Source organism: Trichomycterus rosablanca, chromosome 17 (assembly GCF_030014385.1).
Source record: "Trichomycterus rosablanca isolate fTriRos1 chromosome 17, fTriRos1.hap1, whole genome shotgun sequence".
NCBI classification, from domain to species: domain Eukaryota; kingdom Metazoa; phylum Chordata; class Actinopteri; order Siluriformes; family Trichomycteridae; genus Trichomycterus; species Trichomycterus rosablanca.
Window position 1 is genome coordinate 3,079,330 of NC_086004.1, and position 17,474 is coordinate 3,096,803.

Consider the following 17,474-nt stretch of genomic DNA (forward strand, 5'->3'; position numbering starts at 1 on the left):
ATGTGTGAGCTACTTAGCAACTCGATCCGAGCGGCTCGCCGAAGAGAGATTTCTAGCATGTCAGATATCTGGATCCGAGTCGCCCAACTGGCAATGAGAGCTATGTCGAACAGCCAATGAGAACGCAAGATACGGTGTGAGGGGAAAAACAGGATAAGAGTGTAAAAAGGTGGGACGGGCTTAATATAGTAAAGCAATAAGCCACGAGAGGCCGTGCATTACTGTGATTTTAGCACGGGGATGACGTTTTTGGCACGACGCGAAGCGGAGTGCCTAAAACTTCTTTCCCCGTGCTAAAATCATAACAGTAACGCACGGTCTCGAGTGGCTTATTGCTTTTATAAAACGGCGGTCAACATAAAATATAATAAATACAACAATGTTTAATTCATAAATGTATTTATTGTGTATAAACTTACAATAAAGCATTCTTCCGCGACGCAAAATAGTTCGATTAACAGTGTTGCTAGGCAACATGAGGGCGAAAATAACATTAATTTTTTCTATTCAGTGGCGTATTAATATGGAATGATGTGAGGTGGTCATAGGTGTGAGTTTATCGGGGATTTTACAACGGCTTCGAACGCGGCTCAGCCAATCAGATTTTAGGACCGGAACTATCCGTTTTATAATATATATTAGAATACATCAGCACACACACAAGTTTTACAGTATTTCTGACCTTATCGTTCTCCACAAAACATCAATGCTGCATTGCAAAAAATATTCATTAACTTCCAACTCACTACAGAACAATCCATGCTGTTCGCGTAGCCAAATCCACTCAGATTCATTTATTTTTCCTACTTGCTTTTACGCTGCACATCAGCGCACAGACTTTGATCGCTCGCTACTTGTTGATGTGCATTTTTGGACGTGGTATCATTAAACCCCTCGTCACTTCTCACGTTTGTTTTCGTGACAGAACGTAGTCTGGGAGACCAGAGAAGCTCGCCTGCGATTCCAGTTGGTGATAGATGGTGTAGTGTGAAACCCCCTATCGCCGATCAGTCGTGTAGTGTGAAAGCCACACCGACTTGAAAGACTCCCGATTACAAGAGATCCAGTCGTGTAGTGTGAACTTGGCATTAGGCATGTTCTTTCTGCACCAAAATCCAGCTCTGGTCTGTAGGGCACTAAAGAAATGCAAAATTACAGAACGTATCCTGTCCTATGTTCTCAAATGCTTATGCTTTACATGTAGGCGTGTACTGAATGTAATGCTGTGCCATGTTTTATTTAGAAATTAATGTTTGTAATAATAACAAGCCCACTTCATCATGTTTACAGTCATATTGATTGCTATTACTCATCGACATTATGATCATATAAAACTGTAATTTTCCTCTGGATCATGCTGATGTATGATGATGTTTGGTGCTGGCCTGCCCAAGCTTGGTTTATCCATCTTAATATGAAGATCCTTTTCTTTCCTGGAGCTTTTTCCTGAAAGGGTGTGCCGCTGGTCAGCAGTGATGTGACTGCCCTCATGACGTCCACTTCCTGTGAAGACAACAAAGAAGAGACACTCATTACATGTCTGACCGGAAGAATGAATTGAAGATTCATGTAAATCCTGTCCTTTTTGATATTGGTATTACTAATAACACACATCATACCTGGGGAGTCACATTTACTAAGTAAAATTAGCCGGTAAGAAGGTTTTTCATCCCAACAGAAGATTTTTTATTCAATAATGTTTATCTTTTACCTTGCTTGTATGTGTCCTTTATGCACTGTCACCACCGTGGATATTCTGCTCCACAAATTTGACTCGGCACAGTTTTTTTTATCCAGGTTTGGGACCTCCCAATGGCTAGGCTGATCGGCCAACCCTCATCCCTCCAATCCTTAAGCCAAAACACACCCCCACCGAGACATCAAACTGGTCTGTCTAGATGCCTGGCCGACTGATAGCATTTGTGAGCTAGCGTATCGCTTTGCCACACAAGCACCCTCTCCTTTATACAATGATAATCCACAACATTGGGACCATCCGCCAAACATGTTATCCTGTTGGCACCAGCAGGTCCTTCAGCTTTTGTACTTTGTGTGGTCAGACCAGTCAACCTTCCATTTCTCCAGTGTCCTGGGAAGCTTTAGTCTGAAAGAACTGCTGTTGGTTTTACCTGGCACACGAACACACTCCTCCTTATGATGTTCGTTCCAGGCCTTCATCTTACACATCTTACTGCAGTAGAAAACCTCTCGACAGCGGCTGCACGGGGTCAGCGCCACCCACGCTGAGCGACCGCACTGGTAACAGTATTTAAACAAGGGTTTCCTGAAATAAACGCACACACAAAAACGCCCTGTAAAGTCTTACCTCAGCAGGTAGGAGACATGAGTGGAACCAGCGCTGATGATGCAATTTCGGTTTAACGGGATTAAAAACGGTCTCACCTCACAATCACGGTCTTAGCCTTGTCTTTACTCAGCGATCTAGAGTTAAGAGCAGAACAATGTTGTTGTTGTGCACCTCGTCCTCTTAAATTGTTCTGTTAAACTGAGTGTGGGTGTGCACCTCTGCTCATCCGCAGGCTCGTTTGGGGATGTTTTGCCCTCTTCAGACAGGCGAACTCTTGTTCTGGCTCCGGGAGGAGTGGCTCCTGTTCCAGTGAACACAAACTTCTCTGTAGGACTAACACCTGCAGCCGACATACACACGCATACACATCCATACACTCCTATTAGACCTGTCACAAATATATAACATTCTGTTGACAGTAATTTAAAAAACCCATAAAATAAAGAGCCAAAATAAAGTCGCACAGGGTACAATAAAAAACGCAAATGTTGTTTATTTGTGTTGTGCTAAGAAATATAGTCTTTGCACAAACTTTCCTAAAAACATGTTGAACTGCTGCATGATTTGTCAAGACTTGATATCTGGCACACAGGTTCGGATCTTAGAAGCACTATCGACCGGTCTGCATCTGCACAGACATGATGGCCGAAGCCCTAGTTTGGACTGGTGCCCTATGCAGGGTGTTCCTGCCTTGCGTCCAGTGTTTCACGGTGGAACAGGACCCACCGCAATCAGGATGAAGCAGTGGTAAAATGAAAGGGGATCAGCCAAAATAAGGTTTAGTCTTAATTTTGTTATTTTGTCTGTACAGAAAACGTTGTTTAGGAAGCTACTCAAACACTTCTAGACAAAAAGCAAATATATACAGTTTTATAAGAATCAGTGACATTAAATGAATGGTCAATTTAACTAAATTTAAACCTTAAATAAAAGAAAAGTAAAAATGAACCCTGGTGGTCATACTGACTGTGAATGCCCTGGTGCTGCTCGTTTTCCAAACGCTGTTTCTCCATGCTGAGAGCGGCTTTTCTCAGTAGGACTCCCATCACTGTGAGGAGCTGACACCGGGCATTGTAGAGCTCCCTTTCTCTCTGGCTTAAGGCGTGGTACGGTGTGTGGGCAAATCGTCTGTCCTTCAAAAGACACCAATATTTTGTTTAAAAATGTTACAGGAAAAAATTTACAAAAAAGTAAACCTGGCATTCGTCTTAACTTTCCTTAACTTTTACGACATCTATCAGATGCTTTTACAAGAGTTGAGGGCCCTAACAGTGGCAACTTGGCGGTGGTGGGGCTTGAACCAGCAACATTCCGATTAATAGGCCAGTACCTTAACCACTAAGCTACCACTACCCTGCTAAAATATTTGTGGGTAACTATAAGCTTGTGCACAGTAGGTTCGTGCACAGTTATTTACTTCAGTTTTTTTTTCACTTTTTACTCCCTCTGCAACACACGCAGCCACAGTATCATGGCTGTGGTTAAGTAGCTCATTTTCTGTTCTGGCCATCTTGTAAATTTGCTTTGTGGTCATCATCTTTCTCCATGAGATTTTCATGAGGTTTTTTAATGCACTTCTCAAAAGCCTGAATATGTATTTCTTCCTCTTTCTTCAGTGTCCAGGCTTCAGATCCACATGTGGCTACTGACCAGACCAAGGCTGTCATCAATCGTATCTTGCTGATGGTGCCAAATGACTTGTTTTTCATATCCTTGTCTATTTGACCATCACTGTTGTCAATGACTCACAGTGCTTGGATCACTGAAGTGTAGATGTGTGAAGCTGACATATTTCAGAACTACTCATGAGATTAGTTTTGTATCTATGAGAATGCTGTGTCTGTACCTGGTTAAATGAATGATGAGCGTAATCGACTGCTGTTCCTAGAGCACTCCTCTGTCTATCACCAACCACCACAGGCATTAAGATATCAGCACCAGCCTTTATCAGTTTCTCAACCTGAATAACAAAAGGGATAACAAACACTATATCTGCTGACCCAGTGCTATACTTTACAGCCTTAAACCTGCATTGGCAAACATATATGGCCTGGCTGATGTTTATCAATTTAAATTACAAATTTTAATGAAGCTAAAAAATTCCCACCTTCAACGTTCATTTGAATTTAATAATTCAAACTCAAATTAAAATGAATTCGGGCAACTACCAAACACCTAACTCATGCAATAATTTAGTTCAAATCCCACTGGTGCCACAGTCAATTATATAAGATTGTGTTGTAATCAAATTATTAGTACGTTACCACTGAGTGCTTCATTAATGTGATCTGTGTCTAAGCTGATAAGTCTTTGGACCTTGATTTTTTTGTATAGCTGACACTTTTATTTTTTTTCTCACAGAGAGCCATATCGCTTTTGGAGTCATGCTAAGCCAGCCATGAATCATCCACCATTTGTGCAGGTACCTCGACGGCCAGCAGCGATCGCATTTTGCAGCGGCAATGAAAAGAAACCCTGTCAACCTTCAATCCCTCATATATGGCCAGCTAGGCCTGTTGTTTGATAGTGTGAGGGAAATTTTAATATATTTTAAGTAAGTTAGAAGTTTTAATACATTGATACATTTTTCTATAATCTTTAACATTTTGGTGCAAGTCGTCTGAGGTCAAAAAGTTAACTATTCTGTATGTCTGTAAGTTCTGTTATTTTTGGAGACTAGCTCTGCTGTTGAGACAAGTTCTGCTTTGAAACTAGACAATCCTTCCTGTTTTTTTTGACAATGTAAAGAGTTTCATCTCCTTATAAATAACAACTTGAGTTAGCTTTGAAATCTGCCCGGAGATAGAATGTTCTAGAAATCGCCTTATAAGGCTTCGGCCAACACCCTAAAGTGGGTGTAAGTAATGTGACTTTCCTTTGTCTCATTGCACATTCTCTGATGGACTGCAGGTTGACTGTAGATGAGATGTGTCCTATTGCAATAGATCTTGTGTAATAAACCTTTTGCATTAATCCTGGGTGGTTCTGATTTTATTCTGAGTCTTTGTTACTAGGTCTCGTGTTTTTCTACGACAATAGCACAAGTTTTTACACTGCTACACTGCTGTGCCACCTATGTGCCATTGCTGACTGATGTCACAAACGATAAGGAGTTTATATTTCTACAATAAGGATGAAAATGACTACATTTATTAAAACCTGCAGCAAATACCAGTTTCACTCTGTTGCGTGGGTGAGGCCCCCAGTTGTAGTGGACGTTAGCGGTGGCACACAGGGCACTGCCCACATTTCGGGAGAGGGGCAGGTTTGGGTCGGCTCCAGCAGCTAGAAGCTCCTCTACAGCCTGAGGTACGATGCAAAAATAAAAACAGTATTAAATACAAAAGTAAAAGGATGCAGTAAACATCCAAACCAAATACTGAACATTGGATGGAATGTGATACAGTTTTAATTGCCATTATATCAACTGAAAATCTTCCAAGGTTACTCACGAGGTCATTGCCACTGGCGATGGCTAGTGAGAGGGGTGAATGGCCGCTCCACAGATGGTTGGTGCTTGCTTTGTGGGCGAGCAGAATGGAAACCACTTCTCTGGCATTCTGCACAACAGAAAATCAATTCTCACATCACTGAAAGCAATGCACAGCTCTTAAAAAAATCAGAAGAGCAGATTATTTACACATCTGACACCTTTAAATATCGATTTAATTGGTGAATGAATTAAATGAAATGTAGCTGATTAGCAAACATCCCAGTTGTTGTCTGGTTTTTGCAGCTTTAGGTTTGGACTGGAAGTCTCAGCCAACATTTTTACATAAAATATGACTCAAACAATATCCACTTTAAATTTGGCTATTGTTCCAGTGTATACAAATTGAAGGACCTGTTGTAATATCCTGCTACTAGATACCTTCAGTATCAGGATTCTTTCTAGCCAGGTAAATTCTTTTTGACCATCAGATTAGGCAGCAGCCTTTATGTTTTGAATGCTGAGTGTACATGCTTACTATGTAATCCGTATCTCGTTGGCAGGCCACATGAAGTGGCGTCCTTCCCCCTTCTTCAGGCATCTCTGTGGATGTAGTAAAAAAGCCTGCTGGAGGTCCAAGACCAATGGACGACCTGTTTCTGCAGCCCCTGTGTGCATCCTTCGAGTTCTGTGTGCAAATGTAGACCTCTAAAGAATATGTTTATTTTTATAATAGTCTACAGATAACAATAGGAACAGGTAACATTGACCATGAGTGGAAACAAGTTGCTCCAGGTAGGAATGACATTGGTGCAATTTCTACACAACACAAAACAAATAGCTGTTATAATTTCTTATTGGTATCCACAGTACCTCCTGACCTCTAGTGTTACCATTATCTTCAAAATATACACTATCCTGATCATTGTGGACTACTGTAGGATACTGGGTCCCAGTAATTTGCACATTGCATGTTCCTTTGGAAAGTTGTTGTTCGCTGGGGCAGGTGTGTAGCTGCTGTGAGACGTGTGGTGCCAATGTGCTGCCCTGAATGCTAACAACCTACTTCAACAGCCAACATTCAACAACAGCTTTTAGGAAACATATACTACATTTATGTACACTAGATTACAACGGATTCTTTATACCAAGCATCATGAAGATGTCTTCAGGTCAGATCATGTGACATTTTTGCATTTTTCTAGTATCAACAATGCATTAGTCCCCCCTCTACTGTTCCTGCTATTTTAAGCCACTTCATGCAAACAAATCACAACACTACCAGAAAGTTTACCAAAGCAAGAATAAACTGTGTGTGGTGCAGTCGAGATGTCTGACCTTGTCCAGCTCGTACGTCTCATCGGCATCATTTGCTTTGACGTCAGGGTCTGCAACAGCATGCAAGAGCAGCTCTGTGATCTTAGGACCCTCTGGCCCAGGCAGTCCTGCTGCCACGTGAAGTGAGTACAGGCCCTTTTGCTATATACATAAAGGGCAACATGTTCAGGTTTTTAAATGTATTTAGGACAAAAAGCAGGTAACTTTGCAGACTTAATAACCATACTGTGCATTTAAAGGCAATAGATTAAAAGTAAATAACTTAAATCGAAAGATCCACCCAAGTGCCCTGTATCCATTTTTTTATATTGCTGGTGTTCCTACTTTTGTTATTTTTATATAGATACAAAAGGTAATCCTTTTAATTTTTAAATCCTTTTCATGTTTAACTCTGAGCTCTCTTTCTCCCTGTGCCATGTGTAAACAGTTAGCAAAACTGTTCTGTGATCATTAAAAGCACAACAGAGTTCTTATTCAGTTTCTCTGCCGTATAAACAGTAAAGTCAAATCTCAATTAGTGGACAAATTTCTACTAATGCACATGTAGTTTAGTGCTAAGTAGTGTCTATTGTTCTATATTCCATTTGTTTTGCAAAGACAACATACAGCTACTCATACTTAAAAATGTATAGAATAGGATGCATATATGCTATTAAAACTCATCATGTATGTATGATGCTCACCTCTGCTGGTAAGTGCAGGTCTGTGCGGGCGCCACACTCCAGCAGTTTCTGCACAGCTTCGACGTGACCCACTTTTATAGCCAGGAAAATGACTGGCATCGGGATGACAGAGGCATTCGGGTCTGCTCCTCGATCCAGCAGCAGCGTCATAGTGGTCCAATGGGCCTGATGTCTGCCTCACATCCAAATCAGAAGAAAACTGTATAAGTAAATCAAAGTGTAGCACATAATATCCTTAATAACTGCCAATTCATCACACTCACCTATTCACTTAGACCTAAGGGCAATGAGAAGTTTCTAATTCCTCTTTCCTTATTACCTATTGTACTTTTAAATAGCTCATTGTGTTTAATATGCCTTATTACACTGTTATACAAATTAATAGATCATTATATGGATTAAATTAAGCTAAATTAGTTCTTGAACTCTTGAATGTATGAGTTGTATGTATGTATTCACCTAACAATAATATAATATATTAAATAACTTGACAAACTCCCCAAAAACTTTAAACCTGTCAGAAACTCACTCAGTCTTCATATGTGACATCTTGTGGTCTGTCATCTGGGTTTTTGCAGATGAAACCTGGCTGGCCACACTCAGGACCTTAGTCATTTGCTGCACACTGTCCTCTGTGACATCTGAACAAGCAGAGTACGATATACAACCATCCACTGGGCTTCCATTTCCCAAACTATCCTCTGAGTTTAGATCAAACATAGTTTGTTCTTTACTGGGGGTTTTACTTTCCTCAGTGTGCTCTGAAGCTCTGCTGAACCCTTCAGATGAATGCTCTTGCTCCGGCTGGTTCATTATAATGTTTTTGAAGATCAGTTCTGTATCAGCTGTGTCTCCGGGCATTTCAGATGTCAGATCAGCAGCGTCTTCATGGCAGCTTTTCGTCAGAGCAGTGGAGGCTCTTGTCTTTAACATAAGGAAGAGTTGAGAAAGAACTTTAAAATACAATCATGCAAATTTACTGTAAGAAAACAAAGTTTTGAGCACAGAGGGAAATCAGCAATTTCCATTGCTAATTAAATCTGTATGTTATTTATTCATAGTTTTTAAAATCATATTTCCCACTTATTCATTCAACAGTAAATGGTATATAATTATTATATGGATCAATTTATTCAAATTATGATTTTTATATCTGCTAGAAAAAATCTATTTCTAATAGCGTTTAAATATGTATACAAACAATTAACAGTGGAGATTTTACTACACATAAAATGTTATTTCAGTTATGAGCAACCACACATTTATACATTTTTTGGCTGTTCCTGTATTTAAAAGTTGCCACAGCAAACCATCCTGGTCCACATACATGATTTGGCACAGTTTTAACGCCAGATGCTGTTCCTGGCACAAGCCTCCTTTTTTTCCAGGCTTGGGACCAGCACTGAGAGCACAATGACAAGTGCACCTCCCAATGGCTAGGCTGTTTTTTTTTTTATTTAGCAGACGCTTTTTATCTGAAGCAGCTTACAATTGTGACTGAATACAATCCAAACACTGAGGGTTAAAGGTATTGATCAATTTGACTGTCTGTGGGGAGGAGAGCTTGAAACCTTCTGATTCTGATTACTAGCCCAGTACCCTAGCTAGCACTTCTCCATATTTCAAATACATAGCCAACATACAGAGCATCAGACTGACTACAGTCAATAATTGTATACCTACATCTTCATATGTATAGTAGGTATAGCTTATAAAATAATTAAATGTACGTACCAGAAGGGTGTACCTAATAAAGTGCTCAGTGAGTGTATCTTTCTATTTATTCTATACACAACTATCTTTCTTTTGACTACTGGCCTGGCTTTTCACTTGCAAAATATGCACACTACCTTGCTTTATAGAAATTAAGCCACTTTGCAAGTCAATAGGGGTTCGAATGGCACTTTCATAATGCTGTAATTGCCTAATCTGATTTGCCTTGGAATACATTTTCTCAGATGGGGATATTTTTCTATTTCACATATGCTGATGAAAGACAATGTGTTGAAACCGATCCTCAATTATTAATTGGCTGTATGTGTATTTAAGCAAGGAAAACAATGAAGTGTGGTGCAGGGAAAATCCAGGACTGTTGTTTACTGTTTGTTTACGTTACATTATCCAGACAGTAATGAGGCTCACTTCTGGTTTTGTGGTGACATTTTGTGCTGTCCTCTCAGCCACTGTTTCATGTAGAGACTGGAGTGGGTAACAGAGCACAGTGCAGACAGCCAGAGCAGACATCCCCTCATTATTCAGTTTATTCACATCAGCTCCACTGTCCAGCAGCAAGTGAATAACATCGTTATGACAATTCTCCTGCAACGAGATACAGAAAATGCTTTTTTTTTTTACACAGTTTACACAATTCCCAGTGTATAAATGAAATAAAGCATATGAAGGTTGGACACCCTGCTGTTTGATAAATGGCAGCTGTCACGCCTCCAAATTCCTAAAGGACATTAAAAACCTGAAGTGCAAGTGCTGCCACCTGCTGGTAAAACTGTTTACAAAACATTCACACAACCTGGAAAATATGATCATTGCCTTTATTTATACATTAATTTTGTAGCAAGAGGAATTCCAGACAGTGCTGAAATGGGTGTGGACACTTTCGGTCATTATAAGGGTCAAAACTGGATTCTTCGAATAACTGAATTTGCTGAACACTATTGAGAATGGAAAGCAATCAAGTATATAATTTCATAACAGCTTAAATAATACCAAAAGATACCTTACAAAATAACTAACATTTTATTTTGCTTAATTATTATTGGTATTATTATTTATTATTATTATTATTGGCTGGCTGGGCCTCTACACAGACTGACTGGCCTTGCACCAAGTGTTTCAAGCTGTGACTGACCAGAATGAATAAGTTGATAAAAATGAAATTAATAGGTGCAGCTCATTATCACTGGGATCCAGGGTTTGAATCCCCAGCTGTGGGCATCTACATAAACATGTGTTTGAGTGGAAGGCAGGGGATTTAATATATGCAACTAAAATGGGGAAAAATATATATATATTCATTATTTTAATTATTTTTTTATCTGATAAGTTTACATGTGATCTGTTTGACCTGTAATGCATTACATGAAAGGTTCTACATACAATTTTGTGTATTTATGTGTACCAATATTCTATTTGTGCGCCTTTAACACTAAACAATCTAATCTAATCTTTCCTTTGTAAAACATAGAGTCGGTATTACTGCTGCTGCAATGAGTGCCGTGTGTCCTCTCGCATCAGCTACATCAGGGTGAACTCGTCCATCCCTCAGGATTTGCTGAACATTTTGGAGATTACCCAGTGATGCCTCTCTGATAAGCCTCTCTGACCCGAGCTCCAGTGAGCCCTTAGGTCCAAAATAATCTCTGTTCATAGCCAGCACAGCAGCAACGTTCCAGTCCAGACCCCCAGCATCAAACCTAAAAAGGACACAGCATGTTAAGATTTCTACTATCACAATACTTATTCCTGATTAGCTAGTAGATGTCCACCTCCAACACTTCAGCCCAATAAAAAGTTTAGTTCTAAATGAATAGAGCTGACTACACTTTTCTATTTTATTGGCATAGAGTCAAAGCTCATGTGGAGTCTTGTCATGTTCAAACATCATTAATAAAAATCTAATTCTCAATCGTAAAATGAAATGGCCTTTTTACTGCAGTGTAATCGCAATTCTTCAGCAGTGCTCATGAATAACTGGAGGCTACGACAGTATTCATGCATTTCTGTTGTCCTTAGTTGATATTGAGCCAGAAATCAAAATATTGGCAGGCAGTAATAATTTATATGCTACACTGTATAAAACTGTTTTAAGGAACAGTAATAATGTCAAAGCTAATCCAAATAATAAACACACATTCCAACACTGGAAACCTAATTCAACAATATCTCTTATGCATTACAAGCACTAACCTGTATCTGGTAGGCTTTCTCACCTGTCTGAATCACACAGTAGCATTAAAATTGCTAGTACTAATAGTAATTAGTAGAAGTAGCAGTCTAGTAGTGTATTAATACACTCTAAACCAGCGTTCCTTGAACTTTTTTTAGTCACGACACCCTTTAAAAGCATGAAATATCTTGATTTACCTCTGTCTAAAATGTACCTTCTGTATCAGTCTGACACACACACACACACACACACATATATATATATATACTCACACAAGTGTTTATTAAAAGACGGGCGGTATGGTAAATGTGACTATCACTGTGAAACTTGAGCCTAATTGCATGAACACAACCACTGGATAATGAAAATCATCTGACCTCTTTTAACATGGGGTTTCTGCCAGCAGAACTGCCACTCACTAGATGTTTTCAGTTTTGTTTTTCACACAGTTCTGTGTGAACTTTAGAGACTGTTCTTAAAAAAAAAAACACTTTAGAAACCAGTTTGTCTTTGTCTTATATCTCAAGATGGATGTAAAAATAAACTGAAGCCTCTGACTCATGTCTGTATGGTTTCATAAACTAAGCTTCTGTCACATAAGTGGCTAATTGGAGAATGAATTCCATGAATGACCAGGAAAACATTTGTTCCTAATAGCATGACCAATGAGCATATATGTCCTATAACCCTGCCAGAAAGCGCAATTACTGCTAGCGACAAATATATCCAAAAGTCAAACATGTGATGTGTTTAATTAAGATGGACAAGACATCCCTACAGGACTCATACACACTGTGCAGTCTAAGTGTTAAAAAAACAGCTTTAGTTGACCTGTGAGTATGGATATGAGCTTTCATTCTCTGCTGAAGGGACAGGCCATTAGAAACTGATAGCGTGCTGATATCACTCCTGTTGAAGAAGTGCAGGTTGAGTTGCTGCCGCAGGCGCGGGGGTAATGGCAGGTGGTCTGAATCGGTGGAGTACGTCTCTATGCCGGGGGGCAGGATAAACCCGTCATCTTCCAGAAGAGATGGGTCATCTAGCAGAGACGTGTCCACTGAGCATAACCACCTGTTTTCTGCACAGGGTGGGAGGGTGAATACCTGGAGCTCAGTCTATGGATGTGCAGACAGACAGAATCAATATCTGAAATTTAATTGCAAGAAACACTGATATAATAATTATTATACAACAGGTAGTTCCGACCTTACAATCTGATTGGTTGAGAAGCGTTCTAAACGTGATGATATTGGTGATAACAGCACGGTCTTTTCACACCACAATGGTATTACTCCGCTGACGCGTTGCCATTAACGACGAGCTTCATGCACACAAACGCGCACGCAGGCGACACAGACTTTTTTTCCCCGATCGCGTTTTAAATCCGTTATCTGATATACAATCTAGCGCACCGTGTAGGGAACATAACCAATTGTCTAATTCACTATCTAGTGCACTATGTAGGGAACATACAGTATATCCATGATCTGATACACAATCTAGTGCACTATTTAGGGAAATTAAGCCTAAATAGTGTTTGTAACGCGAACAGTTAGTTAAGCCAGTTAGCAGCTCCTAGTAGCTCTGTTTTCATCCATAGCCTTTGGTGTGTGCGAGAGGTTTTTTATTTCTTTTTTTCCCTTCGGAGGTTCTTGCTTTCTTCTTCTTCTTGTTCTTACCTCCCTGAAATGAGTTTTTGCAACTTGGGATGTCTGCTTTGTAGTGTTAAAATATATAAACATATATTCGTTGTGGAACTACTTTTTGGCGGAAGGTATCGTCAATATTAAAGCATATTTAATATGAAATTCAGGGCTTCTTTGATTTATTTTCTTTCTTTATTTTGTAAAAACTGTTGTATAAAAGCAATAGAACACTCGAGGTCGTGTGTTATCGTGAATATAACACGACCAAATCACAGCCGTGATGTTATTCGCGATAACACACTCCCTCTCGTGTTCTATTGCTTAAGTATTTTGCATAATTATTTTAGGATGTAGTGGAATAAAACACATTTTACATTCAAAACAACCTGCCACATTAACACATCATTATAAAGCAGCAATTTTAAGTTACTCAGAATTGCTGTGTAATAGTAAGGTGTTATGGATCAATACTGACTAACAGGTAGTGGTGTGCAAGATATGCAAACACTTTGAAATAATTTTGATCACAGCACATTTTTGTGCTTTTTGAACAGCGCAGTACTACGGCCCATGGTTACCTGCGTGAGTCGGTACTGCTTTGGGAGTCGAGACACATGCTCAGGGAAGTCCATCAGAGTGAAGCCTATATATACACTGGTGCATAGATGCAGCAGCCATTGGCGGTACCACAGACCCACATCCTGCCGGCCATCTGGGTACATCATTATTCCAGGCCCAAAGTGCTCATCTGAATGGTACAAGCCCTAAAAACACAGGAATAAACATCCAACAAATTCCTTTTAGAAACTATATTATACTGACAGCTATTTGAAATATTAAATATTCAATTACATTTAAAATGTAATCATGTGAAATTTAATACAACCACCAGCACAGTTGGCAACAGCTTTATTAATAAAACGCAATTTATATAAGAATATTTTAGTAGCAGCATTATTATATGGAACTTCTCCACTGTTAGACGTTTAAACAAGACCCTTAACCCTCTTAAGTCCTGGAGCACAGTACAATGGCTAAACCTGCACTCTGACCCCAGCTTTTAAACATGCACTCTACAAACACAACAGAGCTAAATAATAGGATGCCACATGGTTAAAGGGCTGCTGGACACATATTGTCCAAGTCTGCATATAAGAGCCCTTTTAGCCCAAACCACTCCACTGAAAACTAATCTAATCTATCTATTCTAGTTCATTCAACCAAAAAAAAGAGTCAAGTCGTTTAACTCTTAGTTGTTTACAAATTAAAATAAGAACCACATGGAGTAAGTAGAACATGTGAGGATGTGTTTGCCGGCTAACAACACTTCTGCAGTCTACAGCATTATGAGGAGGTATGAAGATATAAAATAGGGTTTTTAAACTAGTAATTTTCAGTAATACATGAAAATGTTTAGAATGCACCACTTTACATAAACTAGGAAAGTGTTCATACATATGGATACTATCTCATCAAGGTGGTACTATACCTTGAAGATCGCTCCATCAGGGAAGACGTGAACCCCATAGCCCTCTTTACGATTTAGATAAAACTTTCCTGTGAAGTGAGACCCATCTGGCCAGCAGTAGGTGCCACTGCCATGTCTGTAATCCTTGTAGAAGGAGCCTTTATAAGACTACATAAAAATACATTTCAGTCATTATATAAACATTCATTCATTTATTTTCATGCTCGTCATGACAAGGATAACGCAGTGTTATCATTTAATCCTTGTTTTTATTGAATTACATTTTACAAAATGTCCCGACTTTTCAGGAAATAGGGTTTGTACATCTGACCTTGGCATATGGCCATGGATTTCGTTCTGACCTTGGTAAGAGACTACTGTGCCATGTTTTTATAAGGTGCAGTTTAACTAGCTTTATTTAAATGGGCACAGAAAAGACACCAGCTATAGACACTTATTTACATTTTCGGCATTTAGCAGACGCTTTTATCCAAAGCGACTTACAATTGTGATAGTATACAATCTAAGCAATTGAGGGTTAAGGGCCTTGTTTAAGGGCCCAACAGTGGCAACCTGGCAACCTTAACCACTAGGCTTATAATTTAAAGAGTAAAATTAAAGAACACCATGACACATAAGTTAATAGGCATTATATGATGTTCTACATTACAGAAGTTGCTCACTATATCTTTTGTGACCTAGTAATGTTTAAAAACACATAAATTAATTTACACTTTTTGGACAAAGAAGTGTATTCCAATCAAAGCACTGAATCTCAGTTGATAGAGGTTTTGACCCAGCAGATCTTTATAAAGCCTGGGGGTGGCACGGTGGCTCAGTGGGTAGCACTGTCGCCTCACAGCAAGAAGATCCTGGGTTTAATCCCCAAGTGGGGCGGTCAGGGTCCTTTCTGTGTGGAGTTTGCATGTTCTCCCCGTGTCTGCGTGGGTTTCCTCCGGGTGCTCCGATTTCCTCCCACAGTCCAATTGTGTTTGACTTTATTAAACTTGAACTGATGAATCTTGTGTAACCTGTACCTACCTGTCCTGTCATAAATGTAACCACGGTGTAAAACATGACATTAAAATCCTAATAAATAATTAAATAACTTTATAAAGCCTAATTAAAGAATTTTAGTTTTTCACGTAGACAAAGAAGTGTGTTCCAATCATTCAGAAATGAAACTTCCAAGACAGCTACGTGTTGGCCATACTAGCATGTTCGATGAGCTGTTCTATTATTCAGGGACTGGACAGTGTATGGGTCAGTGAGCCAAGGCTACCTGGACAGAATAGATATACACCAATCAGCCATGACATTAAAACCACCTCCTTGTTTCTACACTCACTGTCCATTTTATCAGCTCCACTTACCATATAGAAGCACTTTGTAGTTCTACAATTACTGACTGTAGTCCATCTGTTTCTCTGCATGCTTTGTTAGCCCCCTTTCATGCTGTTCTTCAATGGTCAGGACCCCCACAGGACCACCACAGAGCAGGTATTATTTGGGTGGTGGATCATTCTCAGCATTGCAGCGACACTGACATGGTGGTGGTGTGTTAGTGTGTGTTGTGCTGGTATGAGTGGATCAGACACAGCAGCGCTGCTGGAGTTTTTAAACACCTCACTGTCACTGCTGGACTGAGAATAGTCCACCAACCAAAAATATATCCAGCCAACAGCGCCCCGTGGGCAGCGTCCTGTGACCACCGATGAAGGTCTAGAAGATGACCGACTCAAACAGCAGCAATAGATGAGCGATCGTCTCTGACTTTACATCTACAAGGTGGACCGACTAGGTAGGAGCGTCTAATAGAGTGGACAGTGAGTGGACAGGGTATTTAACTCATACCAGCACAACACACACTAACACACCACCACCATGTCAGTGTCACTGCAGTGCTGAGAATGATCCACCACCTAAATAATACCTGCTCTGTGGTGGTCCTGTGGGGGTCCTGACCATTGAAGAACAGGGTGAAAGCACGCTAAAAAAAAGTATGCAGAGAAACAGATGGATTACAGTCAGTAATTGTAGAACTACAAAGTGCTTCTATGTGGTAAGTGGAGCTGATAAAATGAACAGTGAGTGTAGAAACAAGGAGGTGGTTTTAATATTAGATTATAGTTATAGATCACACTGATATTAAACAATACAACCTCTCCGTTAGTCCAGGTGAAAAATCCGCTGCCATGTTTCAGTCCGTTAAGAAATTCTCCTTCATATTTGGATCCGTCCGGCCATTCCTGAACTCCTGCTCCATTTCTGCTCTTCTCGCACAAGCTACCTCTCATTATTAACGCTGTTCTCCACTAACACAAGCACCACTTTGTCCACAAACACAAAACTATCCACATTTCTGAGGTTTAATCGAAGAACTACACAAAAAAATTGACGTTTTTACACTTTTACTGGAACTTCTTCCACAAGCTGCAGTTTGACGGTTATATTTGATCGCGAGCTGACCTGTTACCATGACGACCAAAGTTTAAACCAGGAGTTCAAGTGTGCGCGTGCCCGTATCCAAACAGAACGGCGTACAGTTGTTACCCGTTTGTACCGAATCAACACACTGAGCTGACTGAAGTGAACTATTCGACCAGACTCACTGCGTCCAACATAACAAATCTGTTACGCCGTGACATTTTAAACCCATGAGTGTTAATCAAGCTTTGTGTTTTTGACTCACAGCAG

General features: G+C 39.9%; 1 protein-coding gene across 3 annotated transcripts; it reads right to left on the reverse strand.

Annotated features, from left to right (window-relative positions):
* Nucleotides 1–1,218: 1,218 nt before the first annotated feature.
* ankmy1 (ankyrin repeat and MYND domain containing 1) lies at nucleotides 1,219–17,258 on the reverse strand. 3 transcript variants are annotated; one of them, XM_063013330.1, is made up of 18 exons: nucleotides 16,940–17,243; nucleotides 14,799–14,945; nucleotides 13,888–14,073; nucleotides 12,495–12,778; nucleotides 10,974–11,190; nucleotides 9,902–10,078; nucleotides 8,289–8,683; nucleotides 7,760–7,931; nucleotides 7,077–7,217; nucleotides 6,277–6,426; nucleotides 5,761–5,868; nucleotides 5,481–5,612; nucleotides 4,155–4,268; nucleotides 3,276–3,441; nucleotides 2,525–2,648; nucleotides 2,404–2,442; nucleotides 2,130–2,284; nucleotides 1,219–1,503 (listed from the first exon to the last, which is right to left on the reverse strand). In XM_063013330.1, exons 1-18 carry the CDS (start codon nucleotides 17,072–17,074, stop codon nucleotides 1,325–1,327), a joined length of 3,021 nt encoding a protein of 1,006 aa, XP_062869400.1. In that variant the 5' UTR covers nucleotides 17,075–17,243; the 3' UTR covers nucleotides 1,219–1,324. The 3 variants fall into 3 exon arrangements, with proteins under 3 accessions (XP_062869400.1, XP_062869402.1, XP_062869401.1); XM_063013332.1 differs by lacking the exons at nucleotides 1,219–1,503; nucleotides 3,276–3,441 and having other exon boundaries at nucleotides 2,224–2,284; nucleotides 16,940–17,258; XM_063013331.1 differs by lacking the exons at nucleotides 1,219–1,503; nucleotides 2,130–2,284; nucleotides 2,404–2,442 and having other exon boundaries at nucleotides 2,559–2,648; nucleotides 3,276–3,436; nucleotides 16,940–17,258.
* Between the last annotated feature and the right edge of the window lie 216 nt (nucleotides 17,259–17,474).

Excerpts from the sequence above, each read along its gene's own strand:
- ankmy1 (XM_063013330.1), bottom strand. The coding sequence starts at position 17,074 with ATGAGAGGTAGCTTGTGCGAGAAGAGCAGAAATGGAGCAGGAGTTCAG. Across the intron at positions 6,427-7,076 it reads AGACGTACGAGCTGGACAAG|AACTCGAAGGATGCACACAG; the intron begins GTCAGACATCTC and ends ATTTGCACACAG. Across the intron at positions 2,285-2,403 it reads GCTAAGACCGTGATTGTGAG|GAAACCCTTGTTTAAATACT; the intron begins GTGAGACCGTTT and ends CGTTTATTTCAG.